This window comes from Antechinus flavipes, chromosome 3 (genome assembly GCF_016432865.1).
Source record: "Antechinus flavipes isolate AdamAnt ecotype Samford, QLD, Australia chromosome 3, AdamAnt_v2, whole genome shotgun sequence".
Taxonomy (NCBI): domain Eukaryota; kingdom Metazoa; phylum Chordata; class Mammalia; order Dasyuromorphia; family Dasyuridae; genus Antechinus; species Antechinus flavipes.
Window position 1 is genome coordinate 558,943,020 of NC_067400.1, and position 26,447 is coordinate 558,969,466.

The 26,447-nt window shown below is 35.8% G+C and overlaps 1 protein-coding gene across 1 annotated transcript in view; it reads right to left on the reverse strand.

The window, feature by feature from the left end:
• The window catches only part of CSMD2 (CUB and Sushi multiple domains 2), a 1,001,023-nt gene that overhangs the window by 208,995 nt on the left and 765,581 nt on the right, over positions 1 to 26,447 (reverse strand). The window contains exons 26-27 of the mRNA XM_051987630.1: positions 20,250 to 20,452; positions 8,221 to 8,412 (exon numbers count right to left, since the gene is read on the reverse strand). Of these exons, the coding sequence (XP_051843590.1) occupies positions 8,221 to 8,412; positions 20,250 to 20,452 (395 nt within the window). The remainder of the gene's footprint in view (positions 1 to 8,220; positions 8,413 to 20,249; positions 20,453 to 26,447) is intronic.

A 26,447-nucleotide genomic window follows, 5' to 3' on the forward strand; every position in this document is an offset into this window, starting at 1 on the left:
AGCTTGTGAATGGGTTACATTCTGAAAAAAAAAAAAAAAACCTGCAAATTGGTTGCTTGGGAATTTGAAAATATTCTCCCATTAGACATAAAGTAGGATTTCCTAAGAGTTGGAGATGTACATCTCTATTAAGATATTTCAAGGATGAAGGCAGCATGACTAGAAGATAAAGAAATGTCCTCCACCCAGTGGAGCTGTTGTGCAGCCTTTCTCATACACAACTCTAAAGGATTTTCCCATAAGCACATTTATCTGCCTTTATATACATGCATGCACATCTCAAGGCTTCAGAAAGCTATTAAATTGTTGCTTCCCCACATAATGTTAAAGGCTTCCCTTATAAATGTTTTTCAATGCTCTTAGGCCACAAACTTAATCCAAAATATGCTTAAATTTCTGTAGTTTTGAGATATGCATAAAATAGTTTCTCTAAGAAAATACATTAAAAATAAAATTAATTCATGTTTCCAACTCAGAAAGCTAGTGCACATTTCCTATACGTAGTCCCTAATACTCTCAAGAAGGAAAGAAGAAAAGGAGTTTGGATATCTTGTATAATGTATCAATGAGCATCTCTCAGAGAAAAAGAGACAGATAAAGGCAAAGAAATTCTAGAGAGAGAGAGAGTTCCTGAGGCTATTCCCGGGGAAACAACTCTTTTGTGAAGGACTATTCATAATCATAATAGAATTAGTATAGCATCAATTCTTAGAGCTGATGGGACCTAAGAGACCCAATTCAACCCTTACCTGAAAAGAAATACCTTTTATAGCATCCCCAACAAGGAGCTATCCAGGCTCCACTCAGAGCCCATTCAACTTTTAGATAACACTAACTTCATTAGGATGTTTTTCTTTAGATCAGTCTGTAATACGCCTCTTTGTAAAAATTAAACACAAGTAATTATGTATATTTAATGCATTTATGTGTATTTAATGTTTTAAAAATAATTCATACTTATATAGTGCTTTGAGATTTACCAAAAAAACTCTCTTCTATATAATTCTTGGATGTAAATTGGAGCAAGTATTATTATTATCATGTGACAGTTGTAAAAAATGACTAATACATGAATGGGGTTAGGTTTTTGTGAATCCATGTTCAGGCTTCTGTTCTTCTACATTTCACTTCTAAATAGCCTCTAATTTTAGATAAAGGATGTTATTAAGTCAAATATTTTAAATACAATTTATTGGGAGCAGAGGGAGTGTATATAAACACAACAGAGTCTATACTATCTATCATCTGTATTTTGAAAATAAGCCAGATTTGGGAAATAAGGTCTAGAGAATGTAAGTATCATTTATTGTTTAAGAGCTAGACTTTAGCAAATCAGTGTAATCTGAACTGCCTCCATCTATAATACAACCAAAAGAATTATTGGATAGAAATCTTCTTTGGATTTCCATCTTGCAACAGGAGAAAATCCTGACACTTCAATTTAAAGAGAAACCCAGAAAAGAGATAAATCAAAGCCTCTAAGTAAAACAAACCTAAAGCTGTACCGCTGATTACTGAAATTCTAGTAACCTTGGTGCCCTGGACAAATAGGTACTATTATGACATTTCTTGTAATCCCCAAAACCTTGACCTAGGTGTTATATCTAAAGAAGGACAAAGAGAAATGGATGAAGAGTTCAGAGAGGTCCATGGGAATGAGCTGAAAACAGAGGATCTGTTCTCAGGATGTGCAGAAAGGCACAGCTTTTATCTAGGCAGAGGGAAGCACAATTTCTCTTTGTAGTTCTGTATTAATGGAAAAGTGATTTAACAAAAAGAGCAATGAGTGATTAGAATTGAAGAGGCCTGGGTTCCGGTCCTGATTCTGCCAACAACTTATTCCACTGAGGGACCTTAGGCACAGCCACATCCCTTTATGGCACCTCATCTAATCAATCTACAGCAGTTCACATTTCTGGTGTGCACGAGAAGCTTAGCTTAAATGATTTTTAAAGTTTCTCCTAGATCAGCTCTAACAACCTCATCAATATGAGAACAGGGAAAATCACCACATAAGTATGCTCTTACATCTTCCTCAAGATATATGAAGTAGATATTTTTGGAAAGACAAATTCATTACAGTAAAGACTTTCAAACAAAAACTAGAAGAAAAATGTATAATTTAACACAGTGATACTATAAAGCAGTCAATAGAGGATGAACTAGTGAAACCCATACCCAAGTTTAAGGTCAAAGTAATTGAGTGCTTTGTAAAGCTGAAAAAAACATGGGATTTTTTTTTCTCCCACAAGATACAGTTAGATATTGCAAAGCTAAATTGCCTATGTAGTAGCTAATTCACTAAGAATGAATAAACATTTGGGAATTGGTATTTTCCAACATAAATATATATACAATATCATCTCATTAATGGATGTTTTTAGGATTTTGTATTCTAACTAGAATTTGAATGGATGCCCATCAATTGGAGAATGGCTGGGTAAATTATGATATATGAATGTTATAGAATATTATTGTTCTGTAAGAAATGACCAACAGGAATAATACAGAGAGACTTGGAGAGACTTACATGAACCAATGCTAAGTGAAATGAACAGAAACAGGAGATCATTATATACTTCAACAACAATACTATATAATGATCAATTCTGATGGACATGGCTCTCATCAATGAGAGGATCCAAATCAGTTCCAACTGATCAGTAATGAACAGAACCAGCTACACCCAGTGAAAGAACACTGGAAAATGAGTGTGGACTACAACATAGAATTTACACTCTTTTCTGTTATTGTTTGCTTGCATTTTTGTTTTTATTCTCAGGTTATTTTTACCTTCTTTCTAAATCTGATTTTTCTTGTGTAGCAAGACAACTATATAAATATATTATATATATATATAGTATTTAACATATACTGTAACATATTTAACATGTATTGGACTCCTGCCATCAAGGGGAGGGAGTGGAGGGAAGGAGGGGAAAAGTTGGAACAGTAGCTTTTGCAAGAGTCAATGTTGAAAAATTACTCATGCATATGCTTTGTCAATAAAAAGCTATAATAAAAAATAAAAAACAACAAAAAAAGAAATTTGTATTCTATATTTACTCTCTTAAACCTCTATAGATTTATTACAAATGTGCATGTATGCACACATGATCTTACTAAAAAATTTCTGTTGTGATTCCCCTATTAAAAAACAAACAAATAACAACAACAACAAAACATTTGATCTATCTCAAATGAAACCACAAACTAAACCTTTAGGACCAAGGTAGGCTAACCTCTTGGAAGATGGTCCCTGTTTTCTTCTCCAGCAGGAAAAGATACAAAATAATTTGTTTATGAGAGTTTCAACTAGTTCAAATCATCCTTGCCTCAATGTACTTTGTCAAAATAAAACCCCTCTGTCCTGATTTCTGTGGAATCCCTATACCCTTCACAATCTCTAACAAATAATAAAAGGAAGATCTAAGATATGAACTTAGCAGATTTTTAGATGAAATATGAATAAACAGGCCAGAATGAGTTTCTGAGCAATTGGGAGCTCTCCATGGGCTCTCATTTTTCCTATTAATGAAGGCTAAACTCAGTTGGTATATAGTAGGAACACACAAGTTCCCATTATTGTTGACAAGGAAGTAAAAAGGCTGTAATGTAATTTGGATAATATAGAGCTTTTAAAATGGTGTATATGAAGCCATGACATGCTAAAGTAGAAGCTTTAAGTTATGAACACACCTCATTAAAAAAAACCCTACAAACATATACATATGTACATATACATATATATGTATATGGATGTATATATACAGAAATATAGTAGATCTGGAAAGCATGTTAGAAATCATCTAATTAAATATCCTCATTTTATAGATAGGAATATCAAAATTCAAAAAGAAGAAATGTCTTGCTGAAGGTGACATCTATAAATCAATATTTGTTCAGCATTGACTATGTGAATAAGCATTGAGGATAAAAAAAAGAGGCAAAAAACCCAAACCCTCTTCTCAGGAAGCTTACAATCTAAAGGGGGGAGACAAAATGCAAAGAAATATATACCAACTAAGCAATATATAGAAATAATTAACAAAGAGAAAGTATTGGAATTAAGAGGAGTTAGGAAAGACTTCCTACAGAAGGTGAGACTCTAGTGGGACTTAAAAGAAGCAAAGGAAGGCAACAGGCAGATAGGAGGAAGAAAATCATTTCAGAGATAAGGGATGGAATATCTTTTTCACAGAATAGCCAGGATGCCAGTGTCATTGAATCAAAGATATTCATCAGAAAATAAAGTGTGAAAAGACTTGGAAGTTAAGAGGGAGCTGCATTATGATGGGCTTTATAAATGCCAGAAAATTTTACATTTCATCCTGGAGGTAAAAGTGAGTCACCGAGTTGACTGGGAAAGGGAATTTACTAACTAGTGGGACTGACATGTTCAGATCTGAATTATAGGAAAAAAACAAACAAACATGTGAAGGAATGGAGGATGGATTGGGGCGGGAAAAGACTTGAGGCAGGAAGAGTCCAAAGCAGGATACTGAAATAGTTGTTATGTAGACCTGTACCTACACTACTAGAGAGGTGGCAGTATCAGAGAAAATGGGGGAATATATTGGGGATAGATTAAAAGAAAAGAATAGACAGGCTCTGGTAAGAGTTTGGCGATGGCAGGTGAGAGTTAAAAGTCAATGATAACTCCAGGGTTGTCAGGCTAAGGGATTGGGAAGATGGTCTTGCCCATTACAATAACAAGAAGGTGGGTGAAGGGAATGTTTAGGGGGAAAATAATAATTTCAGTTTTGGACATGCTGAGTTTGAAATGTCTACTGGACATCCAGTTACAGATATTGAAAAGACGAATATTAGTTTGGAAGTCAGTAGAGAGGTTGGCACAGAAAAGGTAGATATAAGAATCTTCAAAATAAAGCTGGTAATTAAATACAAGGAGCTGATAAGATCACCAATTGAAAAAGTAAAGAAAGGGTTTATGAAGGAGACTGAGAAGGAGCAATAATATAGATAGAAGAACCAGAAAAGAGTTATTTTCTGAAAATCTAGGAGAAGAAAGCATAAAGAAATAGCTAAGTAGTGACATAACTGGAACCCATATCCAGTTTTTTTTTCCTTTACTACATTATACTGACTAGAATTTCTATTGAAAAAGAATGAAATTTCCTTGCCTAAAGACATTTTCCAAACCAGTGTGAAAGTTGTGGAATGATTAATCTTGAGCTTAATTTTTTATTAATTCATTCACACATATTTGCTGTTTTTATATCATTTACATAGATCTGCCTTCTCAGGAATTTTCTGAACAGAGTAATTTCGGGACCTGTTGATGAAATTGAGGCCTCTTTTTTTAGAACTCTGAGTATTAAGCAAGTTGTACTGGATCCCATCATTCATCCCAATTTATTCAACCAAAGGAGCAATGTAGATATTGTATCTCCATACACTCAGAATAAGGTCCACTGAGTTTAATCCAAACCAATTTAACCTCTTATCCAGTCCAACTAAAGTAAAAAAAAAAAAAAAGACCTAAATGAAATGAGTGGGAGCTAAAATCATGAAGTGACTCCATCTCTCCATTTCTACTTTCTCCCTAAAGATCACTCCTAAATCTGTAGCGTTAATCCTGATTTGTCTTCTGAGTTACAGATTCCTATTTCCATCTTCCTGATGATTATCTTTATTTAAAAGTCACACTGACCAAATGAGATATTTTTAAAACTCATAGTACAGTGCTCATCCCAAAGAAGGTGCTCAATAAATGCTTTTTTTCCCCCTCAGCCTTTTCCTCTGCTAAAATTATCTTGCCTTATAAATCTGTTTCTCCTTCTAACTACCATATTTATCAGTGAAAATACTATTTACTCAGCTTCCTAATTTTTAAACTATGAAGTTATCTTTGCTTTTCTTTTTTTATCTCTCATATTCTATTTGTTCCTATCTCTCTATTTCCATGGTCAGTACTAAAGTACAAGCCACATTATCACCAACTCAAATTACTGAATTAATCCCCAACAGTTTCTTCTCAATTCAAGTTAATCCTTTATACATTTTAAGTACAAATCTGGTCATGATACTTTTCTGCTGAAAAATCTTCATGGTTTCCAAATAAAACTCAAAATTCCTCTGCCTCTGGTCCGCCACAATTTGGCTTCACTTTACATTTCTAGTTTGTTTTTCTTTTTCCTTATATTTTTCTACTTTGTATATACTATGCTCTAGCCAAACTGCCTCCAAGATATATAATCCCTTTATCATATGTTCTAGGGCTAAAATATTCTCCCTTTCCTTCTTTTCCAACTGACTTCCTACTCTTAAAGTCCAACTCAATGCCACCTCCTGAATGTAATCTTTACTCATCTACTTAATAATTTGTAAGGCCCACTGAAGCAGGGATTATCCATTAGCCAAACTGTGTATGGGCCCTACTTCCTCAGTCCTCTCAACACAGCCAATACTTCAGAAATATTTATCAAATGAAGGATCACTGATTTTAGAAAGCATCAAAAGGCTTGAATTTGAGCCCTTTCTCTGCCATGAAATGGCTACATTGTCTTTGACAGTCATTTTCCCTCCCTGAGTCACAAGTTTTTTCATCTCCAAAATTATAAAGTTGGACTATCTCAGCTCCAAAGTTCCTTCAAGATTACATAAAGCTATTTTTTTCAACCCACTAAAAGCCATATTTTTTCTATATTTTGTGGATGTCCTAAGAAATCAATTGTCATGCTATTACCAGGCTTTTGTATAGCATTATTTCCTTTCAACATATTTATTACTTCATCTATAATCTATCTTTTTTCTGGTGTATGTCTTAAGAGGACAGAGAGAAACCAATTACTGCCACATTTTGTATTTTGGGATCCTAAGGTCCAAGGAATTCAGCAAATTGCTGAAGTCACAATGAGAGAGAATATTTTGGCTTGGACGTAAACTGTTGAACTACTGTTGGAATTAAGAAGGTTTGAATTAAACCCCCTACACTCTCAACATACTAATGTCATATTGTTGTGAGCAAAGCAGCTGTGGGGCAGGTCCTGGGACAGCCTCAGTTAACTTTACCCCTGAGTGGACTGATCTCCAACCCACCAGTGGGAACTCTGAGTAAAAGAAGACATAAAATCAGCTCTAATTCTACTGAAGGGGCTTGAGCCTACAGAGCACATCCTTGCTCATTGCTTTTAACTTCCAGTAGCTTTTACTTGATTTTATTTTCTTGTGAATGGTTTTCTAACCACCTAGAGACTACTTTTACTTGGAAGGTATATGAATGTTTTTTATTAAGTGGATGTCTACTTGACCCCTCATACTCTTGAGTTATCCACTGCACCAAATGTGCACTGAGGCTCTGCAAGAATTCCTATAAAGACTTATATTGGTTGAAAGAGTAGATGATGAAATATACTCTCCCTGCTCTCAGTGGAAAGGTTAGGAAAGGAAGGAACTCAGAGACTATGGGAACAGAATGCTGCAATATACTGTCAGTTGTAGTAATTTGGCCATTTTTTTTGTGGTTCTATTTCTTTGTTTCAAGGAAGATTCAATGGGTAGGTGTACACTAAAACGTAAGTCTGAAATAAAAGTAAAATTAAAAAAATTCCCAGGAGAGAGGAAAAAACAATGATATTAACAGAGATGCTGCCAGTGTATTGAAATTTTCATCTTCCTCATCATAATTTCCCAGAGCAGGCCCTGTCCAATATTACAAATGAAAATAGCATTGCAGAATTAAAGCTGAAATTTGGAGGCTATGTAGTAAAATATTGTCATTTTACAGATAGAAAACTGTAGTCCAAAGACTTCCATATGTCATGTTGGCAGAGCCAGAATTTTAACCTGGGTTCTTTAGACTACAAATTCTCAACTTTTCCATATCAACTGAGAAGCTATTCCAAATTTAGCTAATACTCCAAAGTTTCAGGGGCTTCCTATCCAGTGTGAGCTCAATTTACTCTTCTTTCTGACCACCTCCTTACTTACTGTGAGAAAGAATGGAAATAAGATCAGGACATAGAAGGGAAATTCATAATTGAATGTAAGTAACATTTGACCAGATCTAGTGAGTGCTTAAGTTGAAGAAGGATGATGATTAGAAATTTTTTGTAACTTTCATTTATTCTCCACTCATTCCCTTGTTCGTAATTTATAGTTGGTTACCATTTAATTTTTTTTTTCATTCTATTTTTGCTAAAAGACATTATTTAAGAAAGAAAAAGAAAGAAATCTGGTCAACCAGGTTTTCTATACCAATGCATGTTGGGGGGTCCGGCTGCCAGAAGAATCTGTTCTCAATCTTCACACAGCTGATCTGGGCCATTCCCTGGAGAGCATAACCAGGGTCACATTGGAACACAATGGAGTCCCCGGCTTCCCGGCTATCACCACTTCGACTCCCATTTTGAGGAACACCAGGATCATTACAGGAGGTTGCTGTAGACACTGGAGAAGAAAAAGAAAGAATATCACTAGTTGTATGTCTTTCTATTAGGCAAGTCCACAACCCCAACCTTACCTTCACATTATCACCAGTAGATCACACTCATTATCATGTCACTATCATACCACAGTCATTACTCAGTTGCTTTCCAATATTTGAATAACTTCTATAGAAAACTTATGAAAGACTCATTCCCCATCCTACACACAGACACACACACACACACACACACACACACACACACACACACAGACACAGTATTAATTTTTTTTTCAAATCTATCAAATAGGAACTTCAATGAAGATATTTTGATAATAATGACAATGATAAACACAAGTCTCTGTGGGCTTATTGCTTACAATCTAAATTCAATGTAGAAAAATGCTTATAATGAAAGAGAAAAACATAATATTTTATATTGGTCAATTTAGCCTTTAGTTAACCGTTTCAAAAATTACTAAGGATTTGTAGGAAAATTAAGAAAAAGTTCATCTGCCTAGAAGGAAACATTAGATCACTAAATTCAATGTCTGGCTGATTATGTGTCAGTGTTATAAAATAATGTGACATGATGTCAATGTTGTATGATGGCTGACTATATGTCAATGTTATGAAATAAATTATTACCAATTCATAGAAATAGGAAGGCATGGTGGGAGGTAAAAACTAAAGAAGTCATTCTACTTTATTTTTTGTAATTTGGCATGATGAGACATGATTCATAATATAAAAAGAAGACTTTAGGCTAGATCTAAAAGGATTTTGTGGACACAGGAAAAAATAAGATTTACCAACTGATTGGAAATATGGGCTGGATGAGTGGAAAGTTGAGGATGACACTAAGGTGGTAAACCTCAGTAAAATGGAGGGATTGAAAGGGATAGAAAAATAAGTGAAGAACAGGATAACAGTTGCTGTTTTGGATATATTTGATTTGAAGTGTCTATAAGCTTAAGTTTAAAGTCTCTAATACATATTCTGTGATGCAAAAGTACAGTAAAGAGAGATACAGATGATACTGAACAAATGGGAGTTAATGAGATTATCAGGTTAGAGAATTAAAAGAAATAAAAAGGGGAAGAGGACCAAGATAAAGCCCAGAGGGACACCTGTAGCGAGGGGTAACAGGATTTCAGATTCAGCAAAGAGACTGAAGATGATTCAGAGAGGTAAGTAGAGAACCAGCAAAGGGGAGGATCACAAAACCCAAAAGAAGTCACTATCCATCAGGGGACAGTGATCAACAGTGTTAAAAGCTGCAGAAAGGTTAAGAGGGGCAGCACTGATAATTCTGTAAAGAGCAACTTCAGGTGAATAATAATAAAAAAAGTCAGACTTCAGGGGACTTAGAAGTGAGAAGAGAAAATAGTGCAGATGGCTTTTTCAAGAATTTTAGCTTGGAAAAGGAGAAGAGTTTTTAACATGATAGCAGGAAGGATTGAGTAAAAGGAGGCTTAGGCATATGTATAGATAATAAGGAAGAGAGAGATTGAAAGTTTAAAGAAGGGAGAAATGATAATGAGTATATGTGGAGGAAAACAAAAAAGGTAAATAGGATTCAGGGCACATACAGAAAGTTGGCCCTAACAAAGGAGCACTCTACATCAAAAACTAAAGTAAAGGGAGAGAAGTTTATGTAGGAAGATGTAAAAATCTGAAACTCTCAAAAGATGTGCTTTAATCAGACAACCTAGCACTTAAGGCTAATTACCTATTAGACAATGATTCTATTAGCATATGTTTGGAAAATTGGCCCTACTCACAATTCTGGGCTGGCTAGGTTTGTTGCATACAGATAATTGTAGGTAAGGATTAAGGGGTGGGGTGAGAGAGGCAAGAGAACTTCACTTTGCAACAGGATCAGGAGAAGGGAATCTCCTTCACTTCTCCCCCTGAAGACTAAGGACTTTTAATTATCCTGACTCCAGCTGTTCCTGAGGTCTCCAAGGATCTAGCCCAAACATTAGAGGAAGTATTAAAAGAAAGGGAAAAAAGAGTATATAATGACTAGCTTCTTCATTTTTCTTTCTTTCCTTTTTCTCCTCTTCTTCCGTTTTTTCTCCTCCTCCTCTTTTTTCTTTTTCTCCTCCTCCTCTTCTTCTTCCTCATCCTTCTTTTTCTTCTTCCTCCACCTTCTTCTCTTCTTCTTTCTTCTTCCTGCTCCTCTTCCTTTTTCTTTTCTTTTTCCTCCTCCTCTTTCTTCTCCTTCTCCTTCTCCTTGTCAAGTAAGACTTTACAGCTAAAGAAGGAGCTTGCAGATACTTGGGGAAAATCGAGAAAATGTATGCAGCCGATATAGCAATATAAGAAGATTCATGAAAAACCTAATTTCCTTCAAGTTATATAAGCAGACTCCTTTGGATTTCTCCATCATGCCTTCATGAGCCAGGAACCTCTTTGGTGGAAATTTTATCATAATGTAAGATAAAATCAGTGGTACTCACATATCTTTAGTGCTTTCTGACCCTCTGATTAGAAGGTTGAACCAAAGCTTCCAAAATCCTTCTTTAAAGAAGGGGTTCTTCTTTTCCCAGCAGCTATATGCTTTGGAGCTTCTTTGGGTTTCTCCGATATTTCTTCACACTGAGTACCTTCTTCTGCTAAATCTTTTTCTTCCTGCCTTCTCCCCCAATTCCTACTCTCCTTTTCAGTTTCTTTTTGCATTTTCTTCCTCCATTAGAATATAAACTTCTAAAAGACAGGGATGGGCTTTTCTTTTTATTTATATTTGTATCCTCTGCACTTAGCACAATGCCTGTCACAAAGTAAGTGCTTAATGATTGTTTATTGACTGACAGATAAGTGAGAAAGAGAATTGATTAGGAAGGAGGAAGATTGACTAATTCCCTCCAGTTTCCCCTCTAAGTTGAGACATTCCTCTTCAGCTTCCTTCTTTATTTTATATCACCCAAATGCCTTCTGCCACTATCTCCTCCTTCAATCCTGACTGACATGAAGTGACCCTTCTCCTTGGAAAAATAAATCATTCTACATGTACAAATGTATTATTTTATCCCATCTTCTCTAACAAATTGGTCCTTTATCATCCCCCTTTCAATTATCTTCTGTCTCTCCCCATCTACTATGTTCCCTACTGCCTATATGCATAATTGTGTCTCCATCTACCCCTGCTAATTATTGTCTCACATTTTTCCTGTCTTTTGTAGTTAAACTCCTTGAGACTCTCTGCATTTCCTCTCCTCTCACTCTCTTTTCAATTCTCTGCACCTCATCATTCAAATGAAAGCACTCTATACAAAGTACGTGCTATTATTCACTCATTTTAGTTATGTCTGATTCTTCATGACCCCATTGGGGTTTTCTTAGAGTGTTTACAGTTTCCTTCTCTAGCTCATTTTACAAATGAGGAAACTAAGACAAGCAAGGTTAAATAACTTGCCCAGGGTCACACAGCTAGTGTCTGAGATCAGAAATCTGAATTCAAGTCCTCCTGGCTCCACCACCCAGCTGCTCCCTTCAAAGTTACTAATGATCTGTTCATTACCAAATCTAATGACCTTTCCTCAATAATCTTTCTTGACTTCCTTAAGCCTTCCACAATGTCAATTATACTCTTCTCTCTGCTATTCTAAATTGTCAGGATACTCCTCTTTCTGGCTCACCTCTCCTATTCCTTTATTAGACAACTCAAACTGGATGTCTTATAGATATCTTAAGCTCAGTATGTCTAAAACTGAAGTCTTTCATCCTAATCTTCCCCTTCTCTAAACATTCTTATTATTTTAATATTATTTCCTATTTTTCTCATTTGACATTATTTTATATTATTTTCTCTATTTTTATTTCTATTTATTATTTTTCCTATTCGATATCATTTCCTATTGTTTTCATAGTACCAATCATTCTTACAGTCCTCCAGACTTTCAGTTTAGGTATCCTCCTTAATTCCTCATTCTGTGTCACTCATCACTCACAAGACCTGTAAATTTCACCTTAATAATATCTCTTGTATATGTTCCCTGATAGTGCTACCATCTTGGCATTTAATTTCCTTATACTTGCATTATGCTAATAGACTGATGGTTGGTCTATCTTGCAGTCTCTCACAACTCTAGTCCATCATCAAAGTGATTTTCCTAATTAGCATTTCTGACCATCTCATCCCTCTAGTCAATAAACTTTAGTGGCTCTCTATCATTTCTAAGATAGAATATAAAAATAAATATACATTCAAAGCCCTTCATAACCTACCTCCACATTTTTTCCAATTCTTCTTATACTTTATTCCTTCTCCCTATCCCTTTCTCCAACATATACTCTTTCATCTAGTGACACTGGTTTCTGGCTATTTCTCAAAGAAGATACTTCATCTCTCATCTTTAAGTATTTCCCTTAGGTTTGCCCCACAGCAAGAATGTTTGCTCTATAACTCTGCCTCTTGGGTTCCTTCAAGTCTTAACTAAAATCCTTCTTTCTACAGGAAACTTGACCCTATTGTTCCTTCCTTCCTTCCCTCCTTTCCTTCCCTCCTTCACTCTATCCCTCTCTCTTTCCTTCTCTCCTTCTTTCTTTCCTTTCTTCCTAGGCCAAGCCCCATTTGGTCATTGTTTGGGTCCTGATGGACTCAGATTGAATGTAAATAGCAATCATTTTTGCTTTGGCCAGAAACCTGGAGAGTCTTCCCTCCCAGATTGATTGATTGATTTGATTTGTTTGTTTATTTATGGGTTTTTTTTGGACTAAGTAAAAGAGGACATCTTTTGCCTCCATTGCTACCTAGCCTTAAGCACTGAATGGTGCAGCCTCAGTCAAAGTGAGATCTGTTAAAGACCTTAGCTTAAAAAGGCTAAGGTCTCCCAGTTCATCCAAGGCTATCTCTAATCATTCTGATCTATATCTGCCCACTGGACTCAAATGACTCTGGAGGTGAAAATGAGGCAGGTAACCTTGCCAGCCCTCTCTCACTTCAATTCAATTCATTTGTATGTGACAGCATCACTTCCCTGATGTCATGGTCCTCTTCAAGAATGAAGGACAAACAACAATCCTTCCCTATTAGGGTGGCTTTCCTCTGTGTGATATGAGATTATGGATGGACATTTTGATTTCCACACTTATTAAAATCAAATTGGAGAAATGAAATTTAAGTTAGAAAACTGAAACCCACCAGGATTTCCAAGAATAATCAAGGGTGGAATGTATCTTCTCCTAAAAGCTCCTTGGAGGCAGGGACTAATTTTTGTAATCAGGGTTACTAGTCTGAGATTTGAAAAGAATAGGTAAATGCAGCTGTAGAAAAATCAGAAAAAAACATTCTGTCTGGGTTTACTATGAATTTATATTTCCTAACCTGAATTAAATCTTCAATATAGCAAGGCAGTTTTTTTTTACACTTTCCTAAAAAATATATTTTCCCACCTGCCACAGTGAGTGTTCCAAACCTTTTCATTTCTCTTCAATGCAGCCCCAAGTCCCCTCACACACACACACACACTCTCTCTTCTTATCCTCTTCAAGGAAAAATTAGAAGTCTGGATAAACATGATCTTGAATAAAATCCAAATTCTTCTGATAGAGCAAGCCATCCTCACTATCCAGCAGTCCAGAGGAACTAACCCACCAGACAATAAGGGACTATTCTCATTGAGAAGTAGAAGGAACTCAACCCTCTCCTTATTCAATATGAATGTTCCATCCCAGAAGTACATTTTGATAAATTTGAACAAAAGCCTGGGAATCTAATTAACTCATTCAGAAAACTTGTCTAAAGGGATTAAAAAGGCAAGAAGACTGTGACAAATCCTTGTGATGAAAACTCAAGTTAAGAGGTATCTGTAAAGTATATTGTCTGGGCCAATGGGGAGCATTTTCTTCAACTGCCAAAATGAACTAGCCCTATAAGATACTAGTCTGCCCTAACAAAGTCACATTCTCAGCATGAGAAATATGAGAGATGTTGTCAAGTTAGAAAAGTTAAGTCTTGGCAACGTATTTTATATAGGAAATAAAGGCAAGAAAGAAACAGAAGATGCCACTCATTTTGTGAGTCTGGGTGACTGGGAATGTCTTATGCTGTCAAGTAACTTAGACTAAAATAAGATTTACCTCATCCCAGGGGGCAGGGAGCAAGGCATCAAATCAGGAGATTAGTTGGAAAAAAACAATCTTATAAAATAGTATAAACCAGTAGAAACAAAAACAAATCTATAGAAAATTGGAATGAGATCAATCTAAATCACATTCTCCCCAAAGCATTCAGAGATGAAGCTGGCATGAATAGAACAAATAGGGAGGAGAAACAAAGGAAGAAAATTCTATCCTTATCCTCATAAAACAAAATGCTTCAGAAGATGTAGGCAGACTAACATTAACAAGATGAAAGTTCATGGAGATAAACAGGATGTTCTGCAATTAGAGTCAAATAGTTGTTATGTATACAAGGAAAAAAGACTTGCCTAAAGAACAGTTTGTTTTTTTAAAAGGCTAGATATTGATTGATGTAAATTCTATGAATCAAGTACAATGTGAATGGTAAAAAGAATAATGATTATATAAGGAAAAAGAATTAATAGAACTTAGAAGGAGAAATCAGCATGGGAGAGTATCAGAAAAAAGTACAATGAGCTCCCTGACAAAACTTCTCCAACAAAACCTGGAAAATGCATAATATAAAACCCAATCAAGAAATCTAAGAAAAAGTCACAGTCATAGCACAGGTTGCCATGAGGGACAGAGAGGTCTGTGAATATTATGCCTACAGAGAACATACCAGTACCCAAGAAATGACTAAGTACCAGGAAGAAAGGAAGTCCTAGACCCACACCATAATCTAGTACATGCTATAGGAAAAGTTGTCAACTGCAACATTTCTCACCTTATTATCCAGTTCAAGTTTATAAGTTTAGGGAAGACTAGGGAAGAGCAACAAGTAGTCACAGGCAATGTAAAAGAAAACAAATTCAGAAAGCATGTAACTCAGGCCCCAAGAGCAGAGCAAATTCTAACTTTTAGCCCAGTCTGAAGCCATCAGAGTAATAACTAGGGCGTCAGAGGAGAGACAGCAGTTCTCTCACTGAACCGTCAAAGCTTCCCAGTGGGCTGGCAGTAGTTGAGTCTAAAAGTAATCTGCTGTTGTTCTTACTTAGACTAAAATCAAGAACCTCCATAGCTCAGACTCTGGGCATAATAGTCAGCTTTCTGACTGAATTAGGCTCTGAATTAGACCACTATGGTAGCACTAAAAGCCTGCTTGAATTATCCCCGAGATTCTGAGATAACAATACTCAATATCCCAAGAAAACATCAATTGGATCAGCTCAGTTCTTCCCACCAGAAATATACAGACTGGCCCTAACATAAAGTCTGAAGTCAATATTGGCAGGAAGAATGAACCAAAAAAAAAAAAATTCCAGGGTGTATAAAAAGTTCTTAGAATAAAAAAAGATCCCCCAAACATAAATTCCCCAAAACATAAAACCCCTCAAAATAAAGAAAAGAATGACTAAAACCTTTATAAGCATAGCCTCAAAGGGGAAAAAAAACCCAGCATGGGTATAACTTGAACTTGAATTTCTGGAAGAGATAAAGCAAGAGTTAAAAATGTTTAATCAATGAAAGGAGATCACTATCAGGGGAAAATGGAAAATATGAGAGTTATAGAAGAAAGAATTGGAAAGATAGCTTGGCAGAAGAGATATAAAACTTTGATGAAGTAATAAACTTCCTGAAAATTAGAATGACCAAGTAGAAGTCAATGAATCCATGAGAAAACAAGAACTATTAAAGAAAAATCAGGAGACTAAAAAAATAAAAGGAGGAGAAGAAAACAAGTATCTCATAGTGAAAACAAGTTACCTGGAAAATAAATCAAGGATGGGAAAAAAAAAAAAGATCCATTGGATTACATGAAAGCCATGACCAAAATAAATAGGAAAGAAGGAAGGAAAGAAAGAAGGAAGGAAGGAAGGAAGGAAGGAAGAAGGAAGGAAGGAAGGAAGGAAGGAAGGAAGGAAGGAAGGAAGAAAGGAAGGAAGGAAGGAAGGAAGGAAGAAAGGAAGAAAGGAAGAAAGGAAGAAAGGAAGGAAGGAAAGAAGGAAAGGAAGAGGGAGGGAGGGAGGAAAGGAAGAGGGAGGGAGGGAGGAAGGGAAGAAGGGAGGGAGGGAGGAAGGGAAAAAAAGAAGGAGAGAGGGAGGAAGGGAGGAAAGAAGGAAGAAGGGAGGGAGGGAAGGAGAGAGGGTGAGAGACTAGACAAACTATTTCAAGAAAATAGAAAGAGAAAGAATCCTCTGGTCACATCTTGAAAGAGACCCCAAAATGAAAACATCCAGGTAACTTCTAGGTCAATGAAAAAATACTGCAATCAGAAATAAATAATTCAAGTACTAAGAATCCAAAGTTAGGATTACAAACAATTTAGCTGACAACAACAAAGAAGTAGGGAGTTTGGAAAATAATATTTCAGAGAGCAAAGAAAACAAGCTTACAGCCAAGAATAATTTACCCAGCACAACTGAGTACAATCCTACAGGGGAAAAAATAGAGGACTTACAAACATTTCTGATTAAAAGACCAGAATTGTATAGAAACTTTGAATTTCAAACATCGAAGTTATGAGAAATATAAAAAGATAATCATCAAATAATGATAAAGGACTAAAAAGGAATAAACTGCTTATATTCTAAAATGTGTTTCTTCTGAACTTTATCATCATCGTCAGAAGTTGTAGTGGAGGATTAATTTAGAGAAATCTAGAAACTATTCTTGGTGATCTTAAGAGAAGAATGGAAAGAGAGGGAAAGAGAAATACACTAGGAAGGGGAGGTGAGGCAAAGATGGATCATTAGGGAAAACTTGCACACAATCTGCAAGTGCAAGTATATATTTATCCAAACAAGGGGAAGAGGTTGTGGGGGAGTAATTGACATTTGAATCTTATTTTCATTTAAACTGATCAAAAGAAGAAAGAACACACACACACACACACACACACACACATAGAGAGAGAGAGAGAGAGAGAGAGAGAGAGAGAGAGAGAGAGAGTGAGTGTTAAATAGGGAAATACAATTCACTAAATAGTGAAATGAAAGGGAAAGGAGAGGAAAGAGAAGGGAATGGTAACTAGATGCTCGGCTTGGGTGAAGGAAGACCTGATTTTCTTGAGTCAGATAATTACTAGCTGTGTGATCCTGGGCAAGTCATTTAACCCTGTTTGCCTCAGTTTCCTCATGTAAAATGAGCTGAAGGGAAAAATGGCAATCAGCGAGTATCTCTGCCAATAAAACACCAAATAGGGTCATGAAATGTTAGCCATGACTGATGTGACTCAACAAAAAGATTAAGAGAGGAATTTATCCTAAACAAAACACACTCTAAATAAAAATATACAAAATTTTGAGAGCTCTTTTTTTGGTAGCAAATGATAGAAATCTGAGAAGGTATTCATAAATTGAAGAAGACTTGAATAAGTTATGGTATGTGAATGTTATTATTGTGCTGCAAAAAAAATGATAAAGGGCATAATTTCAGAGAAAACTGGGAAAACTTCTACAAACTAGTATAAAGTTAACAAAAACCAGGAGAACAATTTATACAATGACAACATTATGTTAAAGACAAACAACTCTAAAAGAGTCAGGTACTCTGATCAATGTAATAACCAAACTTGATTGCAAAGGATTTATCATGAAACATGCCACCCACTTCTTGAGAGAGGTTAAGGACTCAAGATTTCAAAGAGAGAAAAATATATTTTTGGAATAGCTATTGTAGAAATTTGTTTTGTTTTACTATCATGTTTGTAATAGGGATTTTCATTTTACTTTCATTCTCAATGGGTTGAAGGAGAGAAGGCAAAATTTTTATTAAAAAACATACAATTTTTTAAAAAACAGATTAGAATTCAACGCAAGCAGGTGACAGCTTCACTGTACTCTGACCTTGTTAAGTCACATATATGCTAAATTCAGTTCTGGGTACCACATAAGAGAAACATTTACAAGTTAAGTATGTTTAGAGAAAAATGATCAGAATGCTAATGAGACTTAAATCATTTTATATAAGGAAATGAAAGAACCATGATGTTTAGCCTGGAGAAGAAAAGAAGAAAAGACTTAGTCCTATGATGATTAATGTCTACAAATACTGGAAGAATTATTATGTGGAAAGGGGATTTTTCATATTCTATAGAATTCCTAAAAACAATGAGAAATTAGAGGGAGGCAAAATTTAGTTTAAAATAAAGGAGACATTTTATGCCACTAGAGTCATCCAACATTGTAATAACTTGCTTTGTGTGGTAGTGAGTTTGCTGTCATAGGAAATGTTCAAAAGGACTTTGACAACTAAGTTCACAGTAAGAAACTGTGATGTATCTTTTTTTTAGTCCTATTCTCTCTTCCTCTGCCTCCTACTTACCATGTCCACCCATAATTATGTTTCAATTCTATCAAAAGCTGATATTCTTGGGGAAGCCACATGACACCCTAGAGTGAGCACTGGCTCTGAAGTTAGGAGGACCTGAGTTCAAATCTCACATCAGACACTTAAAAAGTACTAGGAGCAAGTCACTTAACTCTAGCTGCCTGGCCACACTAAAAAAATCAGGTTAAAAAAAAGAAAAATTTAGGGGGTGGGGAAGAACTGAAACTCCATCAATCTATATCCCTATTGTATAGGGAGGAGTTGAAGAAATTAAGTGTCCAGAACTCAGTCAAGATATAGGATGTCAAGTATCTAATCCAGTCTTTGATGGCTAAATGAGAAGTCAAATGGGGAACAGGTTTATACCTCTAGAAGGCAAATGCTAATATAGAAAATAGATATATTTATTTATTCTGTGGATAGAGAGAGGATAGAGAGATGAATTTCAGTCAGAATCAAATTCCCCCCTTTAAGAGTTATTAGTTAGAATGACCATGGAAAATTCACTTATAATACATATAATTACTTAACTTGTAAGGCTCAAAGGAGATAATGTAAATAAGCTCTTAAAGTATTATATCAAGTCTTATTATTATAAATCCATACCAAGTACCACAGTGGCATCCTCATTATCCCCTATAAGGATCATACTCTTGTAGGTGGCCCAGACCATAGCATGCTAGACTTGGAGTCATGCAACCATTTGAATCCTCCCTCCCACAATGACTATGTGTGTGACCTTGGACAAGACATTCAAGTTTTCTCCCCTTCAGCTTCCTCAGAAGTAAAAATGAACACTGCACTTATCATACATGGTTGTCATAAAAATTAAATGAATGAACACATATAAAGTGCTTTATAAATCAGAAAGCACTATTTAACTGCTATATATTCTTTTTATTTTTTATTCCTGCCTCTCTGCCTCTGATTATGAAGTTATTTTCACCCAGAATACCATCCAAGCTCATGTCCTATCAAAAGTCTACTTGGAGAATGATGTAAATCAGCACATACTATGTTCACTTTTTCTATTTTTTCGTCTCCCATGATTTTTCCTTTTTGTTCTGACTTTTTTCCCAAAGAAATATATAAAGAAATGTTTATTTAAAAAGTTAATATACACGTATAACCAGAAAAAAATAAAACCAGAAAAAAGTCTATCTATCCTTCAAAAGGCAGCTCAAGTCTTACTTTCTACATTGTTTTCCATGACTCCTGCTCTATCTCCTTACCAACACATCACTTTGAGACAGGACCCCTCATTTTGTCACTAATTAATATAACACTTTATTCTGCTGGCTAATTATTTCAACAATTCTGTTTTGTCTCTATCCAAGGGCAAGATGAGTTCTTCTCCAGTCCTCCTGGGCAGAATTATACAAAAGACTAAATAAATGTCTGATGAAGTGAAATAAAATTAAATGAATAGAGGAGAGGTTGGAATTGAGAGAGCACTGACCTGAGAACTGAATGGCAAAGCCCTGCTTACTGGTAAAGAAATCAGTGTTGAACTGTAGGACGACAGAGCTGAATGTGCTATGGATGTTGCTGGGAAGCATGGGGCCACTCAGCTCCTTTAGGAGGATCCCACTCTCCACAGGTCCATCCCAGATTCTCAATACATCATGGACCTCTTCTGTATCAAACACCAGGAAATGCAACCTGAGGAGAAAAAAAGTATGAATCATAAGGGTCTTATCATTTCTTCTTACCTTCAGGTCCAAATCTTGACCAAAGAGCATATGCATTGAAACACACAAAAATTAAGCAATCATATAATGTTCCTGTGCTACTGGAAATTATAAGCAAGTGGTAAAATACTAGTAGTGAATACAGATAACTATAATATGTAACATTATAGATGACTGGAAAGTTAGTTCAACTAATATTTATTAAATGATACTATGTACTAAGTACATACTGTGCTGTTATTAAAAAAAAAGTGGAAACACTTTCACTGAATCAAATGATACCATTAAACAAAGTATGAAAGGTCTTTAATCAATATAAAAAGAATGAAAGACAATGGACGGAATGAAATTTAGAACCTGTGTTCCACTGTGGAGCCAATAGAGGGCAAAGCAATCCAGCCAAGTCCCTGAAAGAGAATCTTTGGAAGGCTAGAAAGGGAAAATAAGACCATCTCTTCCTCCCTTCTTCAAAACCAGAGGATGCGAAAGAGAAGAATATTTAGGACTTCTCATTGATCTAGAAGTGATCCAAAAATAGCCATAAAAATTGACCAAGTCTGCACCAGAAGCCAAGGACAAATCATATTCATTGTGACACATTGGGGTGAGGTCCCTAAAAGGAATATGCTATACTTATAGGAACTTCATAAGCACTTTCCTAAGGGGAAAAAAAGGACTTTGGGAGCTATGAGCTTGCTCGTTTGTGACAAGAGCTCTCTCTAAGCTTCAATTGACCATTGCCTGACCTCTGTACTTGTGGAAGAATGTTTCAGATTTTGGGGGATAATTTTTATACTACCTGATTCTATCATACCACTTTGGTAAACAACTGTCTCTAAAAGCTCACTAAGTCTGTCCCAATAATTGATATTAATAGATAATCAATAGAGGAAACACATTGATGGGCCCTAAGAAAGAGGTATAGCAGTATAACCTGTCTCTCTCCTTCTCTCCTTTTCTCTCTCTCTCTCTCTCTCTCTCTCTCTCTCTCTCTCTCTCTCTCTCTCTTCAAGTTATCCTTAAAACTCTGAGGGAAGAAGTAAGTGCCCCTTCTAGAAATCTAACCTGCCAATGTTATAGTAGTTTTGGAGAGTGAAAGCAAAGCCTGTTCTGCATATGTACATGAGATAATGTGACTTCCTTCAGAGCAGGAGTGGTTCACTTTTGCTTTGTAATACTAGCATCTTGCACAGTTCCTGGCACATAATAGGCATTTACTTAAAAAGTGCTTTTTGAATGACTGACCCGCCTTCTCAGATCTTCCCTAACTGTACCCATACTTCCTGCTTCACCCTATCAATCCTGCTCTACTTACATCCTGTCCTTTTCTCTATGCTTGATTGAGGAATACACTTGAAGCTCTCCTATCTGACCAAAATAAATCTATCATGTCATTCTCTACCTCACTGACTGAACGAGCTATCGATAGAAGAAATAACAAGTTCTCTAAGATCAGAGAACATTTTGTTTTTTGTCTTTGTTCCTCTAAAGATTAGTACCATGGTTAGCACTTAATAAATGCTTATTGATTTGACTCTTGCATTTGCAGACTGCTCTTAGTTTCCTAGAACAGGATGCCTCAGATTTCCTAGGGACTAAGGAAGAAAGAATAAAAAGTGTATTCAAGTAAAGCCAAAAGAAGGGACAAAGCATTTGCATTGCTAAGTCATAAAGCTAAAAACAATAATTCCCAACACAGGGAGCAAAGAATTGGCAACACCAGCTTAAATATTCCTTGTCGTCTCTACTCAACAGAGTGTTCAAAAGGCCCCAATTATCATCAATTCAATAAGTAAAGGAGAACAAACCTTTGTTTTATGAGACCACCAGGGAGCTGATGTCATGACATGCACGTGAATTGGATTCAATGAGGGAGAGCTGTAAAAGATCACCTGCCTCACTTTCCCCGCCAGAGCCATCTGGGTCCAGGGGCAAAATATAGATCAGGATGACTGGAGATAAAATGAGAGACTTTTTAAGTTAAGGTCTTCAACAGGTCTCAGTTTGACTGAGGTCCTATCCATTTAGTGATTAAGGCTAAATAGCAAGTGAAGCAAAGAATCTCCTCTTTCACCTAGTCCAAAAAAACAAAAATAAAAACCTCTAAATAAATAAATAAATCGGGGAGAGGGGAATCCTTAGGGTTTCTGGCCAAAGCAGAAATATTTGCTATTTACATTCATTCTTAGTAAATCTGGACCCAAGCATTGCTAGAAGAAGTCTTGGCCAGGGACCTATTGGTGGCCAATTAGAAATAGATTGGTTTTGCCTTAAGGCTTGGTCTTTAAGAAAGAAATGAGGTCAAAGCAGTTCCAGAATAATGCTGTCTGGGTGGGGTCAGGATAGTAGGTGACATCTTACATATCCTAAGGGAAAAGGAAGGACTCAGAAGGACTGAGACTTCACTGACCTGACACAAATTTGTCACTGCAATGTCCCACAAGTGTTCTCTTCACTCTACACTAAAAGCAACTTGGCAGGATAGGTGACATATAAGACAATTCACATAGCAAAAAGAACCCAAACAGGGAAAAAGGGAAAAATAACTGAGGACAGTGGAGACTCAGAGACACATTGCTCTGCTGTAATGAGGTGCTACTTGTCTCCTAGACTTCTTCCAATTCTGTCTGATGTTGTCAAGTATGTTTAGGGCCACAATCATAGAAACAAAAGGAAAAAAAATGCCTTTTCTCACTGGACACAAGTACATCCAATACAAGGAAATAGGGCTATTTCCTCAAGGAAATTAGGGAACTAATTGTGTGATGTATAAAAGTCAGGGTCTCCCCACCCCAAGTCCCTCTAAGCCCTCCAGATCTCCATAGATCAATTCCAAATTTTTCACTTTTCAGGAATAGGGATGATAATGCCCCCTGCCTTAATATTAGGACCTGACAGCATGTCCCATAAGTCCTAACTCTTTTAAGCTACAAAAAGTCTGATTATACTAATTGCTGAAAGAATTACACAGTTCCTATATTTAGGCCAGCTTCAGACCTGCTTTGCTTTACTCTCTGGCCACATACTCACCAGCTATCTTGTCACAGTGCAGATATACTTCACTTCCTTCTCTAAATACATTTATTAGCACATAAGAAACACTTAATAAATGCCTTTTCATTTAATCATTAATTAATTCACAGTTTCTGTCTCTGAATCAGTAAACAGGAAGGGTCTTATTGAGTTACAAGTAGATAAAAGTTGTACTATGGATCAACCAAGCAAAAGAAGAAAAGTATGTCATCCTCTATCCCAATATTCCTGTAAATCAGGTAGGGCAGATATCTTATCCATTTGATATAGAAACTAAGTTCCAAAAAGGTTAGGTGGCAGTGAAGAAACTAAAAGAACTTGGTGTCTTTACTCTGGAACTTGAGCTTTTTATATTGGACTATGCTATCTCTCTAACCTAGTAGATACCACCTCTCAAAATATACCTCTCAAGAGATATTTTTGCTTCTGATAGGTACAGGACCATCACAAACCCTCTGTCAATCTTCTGCATTATTTTATTTCTCAGAAAGAAAGTCGCATTAATCTATTCCTCAAGTCCCTTCTTTATTCTGTTGTTCTCAAAGAAGAAAGGATTCATGGGCAAAGCTTTGATTTAGTAAAGCTAGGGAAAGAAGAGGGAAGAAAATGATGATGAAATATATTATTTGGGCAAATGCTTTAATATAGACAAAAGTGAGCTTCAATAAAGGATCAGCTCTATCATTAATTTATTGTCTCATCTTAAGAAAAATGCACTTTTCTCAGCCTCAATTTCCTCACATTTTCAGGGGAAATAAAAATACATGATCCATTTATATCAAGTGTGTTTGAATACAAATTCTGGAGAGGATTCCAATCTGCATTGGTCAAAAGAACTTCTTTATCTGTGAATTTCATAAACCAACAAAATCATAGGATCAAGCTATACTCTTATTCAAATTTGTGAGTATACCTCAAGGCTATGTTCTGAGCTTTCTCTTTTTCTTTTTCTACACATACTCTATCTTTTTTTATTCCACAATTATTTTAATGTGAAAATTAACAGTGGGATTTTCATTATATTCCATGAATTCAACATAAGTCCTGAAAACTATTTCAAGTAAAAAACATTACTGGAACATACATGATATTTCAAGGATATTCATACATGAATATTTCAGCCTCACCTAATAAGAACAAATTATATGTTCAAATATACCATATTAGTATAGTCTTTCTCTTTTCCTCTCTTCCCCCCTCTTTCTTTTTCTCTCATTTTTTTTCTTACACACACACATCCTTCTAGTATAAAGTTTCAAGTTAGAACTATATAAATGAATCTGTGTCAATTCCAACTTTACAGTTTAATATTTAGTTCCCCATTTCCCTCAATCAAAACAGATGCCTACTTTATTGGATTTTAGGTAATTTGATTAAATTAAGGAAGAATAATGATCAGGCTTAATCTCAGGGGACACTTAAACTGCAGTCTATCCTTAACTAACTGTTAGAACTGGGCAGGGTGGTGGAAAGGGGAGTGCACACTCTCTTTCACTTAATATTTCATAGCTTCCATGGGATCAATTATATCTCTATGCATATAATTCCCAAAAATATATATCCACTTTTTACCTCTCTTCTGAATTCTAGGTTTAGCTTGACCCCTGTGCATTTCTGCTTAGATGTCCTACAGGCATCCTCAAACTCAATATTGTTGTGACCTGACTTCTAGAGCCCACAAATTGGGGAGATAAACACATATCATGCTTTCTAGAGTCCCCATGCTAGGGTGATTCGAATATACCTTCTTAATGGAAAAGTGATGAGGCAGGACTTCTGAGGATGGTGGAAAAATGGAGTCCATTTATTCCAAGGACTTTTCCCCTTTTATACCTTCATAAACTTATGTAACAAAAACAACACTAGGCACATGCCCAGTATATACTGTGCATGTAGGACCTCATAAATAACTTGCTATGTATATAGTTTGCCACCTGGTATCACTCTTTTACCTGGTATCACTTCAATCACAACACAGGTTGTCACTGCCCCTTGATTTTTCAGGAAGGCTGAGAGCCCTTAGGAGAGATGAGGAGCCAAACAAGGCAAGGTTAGCAGGTTCCCTCTGGGTGGAAGAGTCTTATACCTCATCCAGAGGTATATTGTCTGTGGCCCTCTACACAATATGTCTAATGTGGAATTTATCTTCTCCCAAGCCCATGTCTCATCAAACTTCCCCATTTCTCTAAAGTGTATACCCATCCTTCCAGTTATTGGTTTTGATCTGGAAGTTGTCTCTGATTTTTTCTTCTCTCTTATTATATCCAATCAGTTGTAAGATCATGTCTATTCAATTATTTTAATATTTATTTTATCTGTCCCATTCTCTCCACTCATATGGCCACCATCATTTTGCCTAAAACAATACAATCTTCTAATTGATTTCCCTGCATCTATCCCACCTTTACTTTTTCCAATTATTCATTCCCATTGTTATGCTTTTGTACAGGCTATCCTTGATGCCTAAAACACTCTCTCTTCTTACTTCTGCTTCTAGGAATCCATAATTCACATCAAGACTCAATTCAAGGTCATTTGTAATTCCTTCATTTGTTAATGGTCTTCTCATAAAAAAATTTTTATAGTTATTTTATATGTATAATATTCTTATCTTCATACACATTGTTTTACTTCAATATGATATAAATGTCTCAAGATCAGAAATGGTTTTGTTGTTTTAGTATTCCAAGTATAGTACTTGGCACTCTGCAGGAAATTAATAAATGTTTAGTGAAATGAATTTACATTGCAGATATCGTCTAAGGAACAGGTAAATAGCCTCCAAAGGAAATAAAATCTTAAAAACTATGAGATATCTTATTCTCTCGTTTCATTACCTACTTGTTCTGTAAAAAAGAAGTTAGAAGGCTATGAAATGGAACGACAATAGTTTAATAAGAAAAAAATGGAGCAATAATAGTATGAGAAATTCA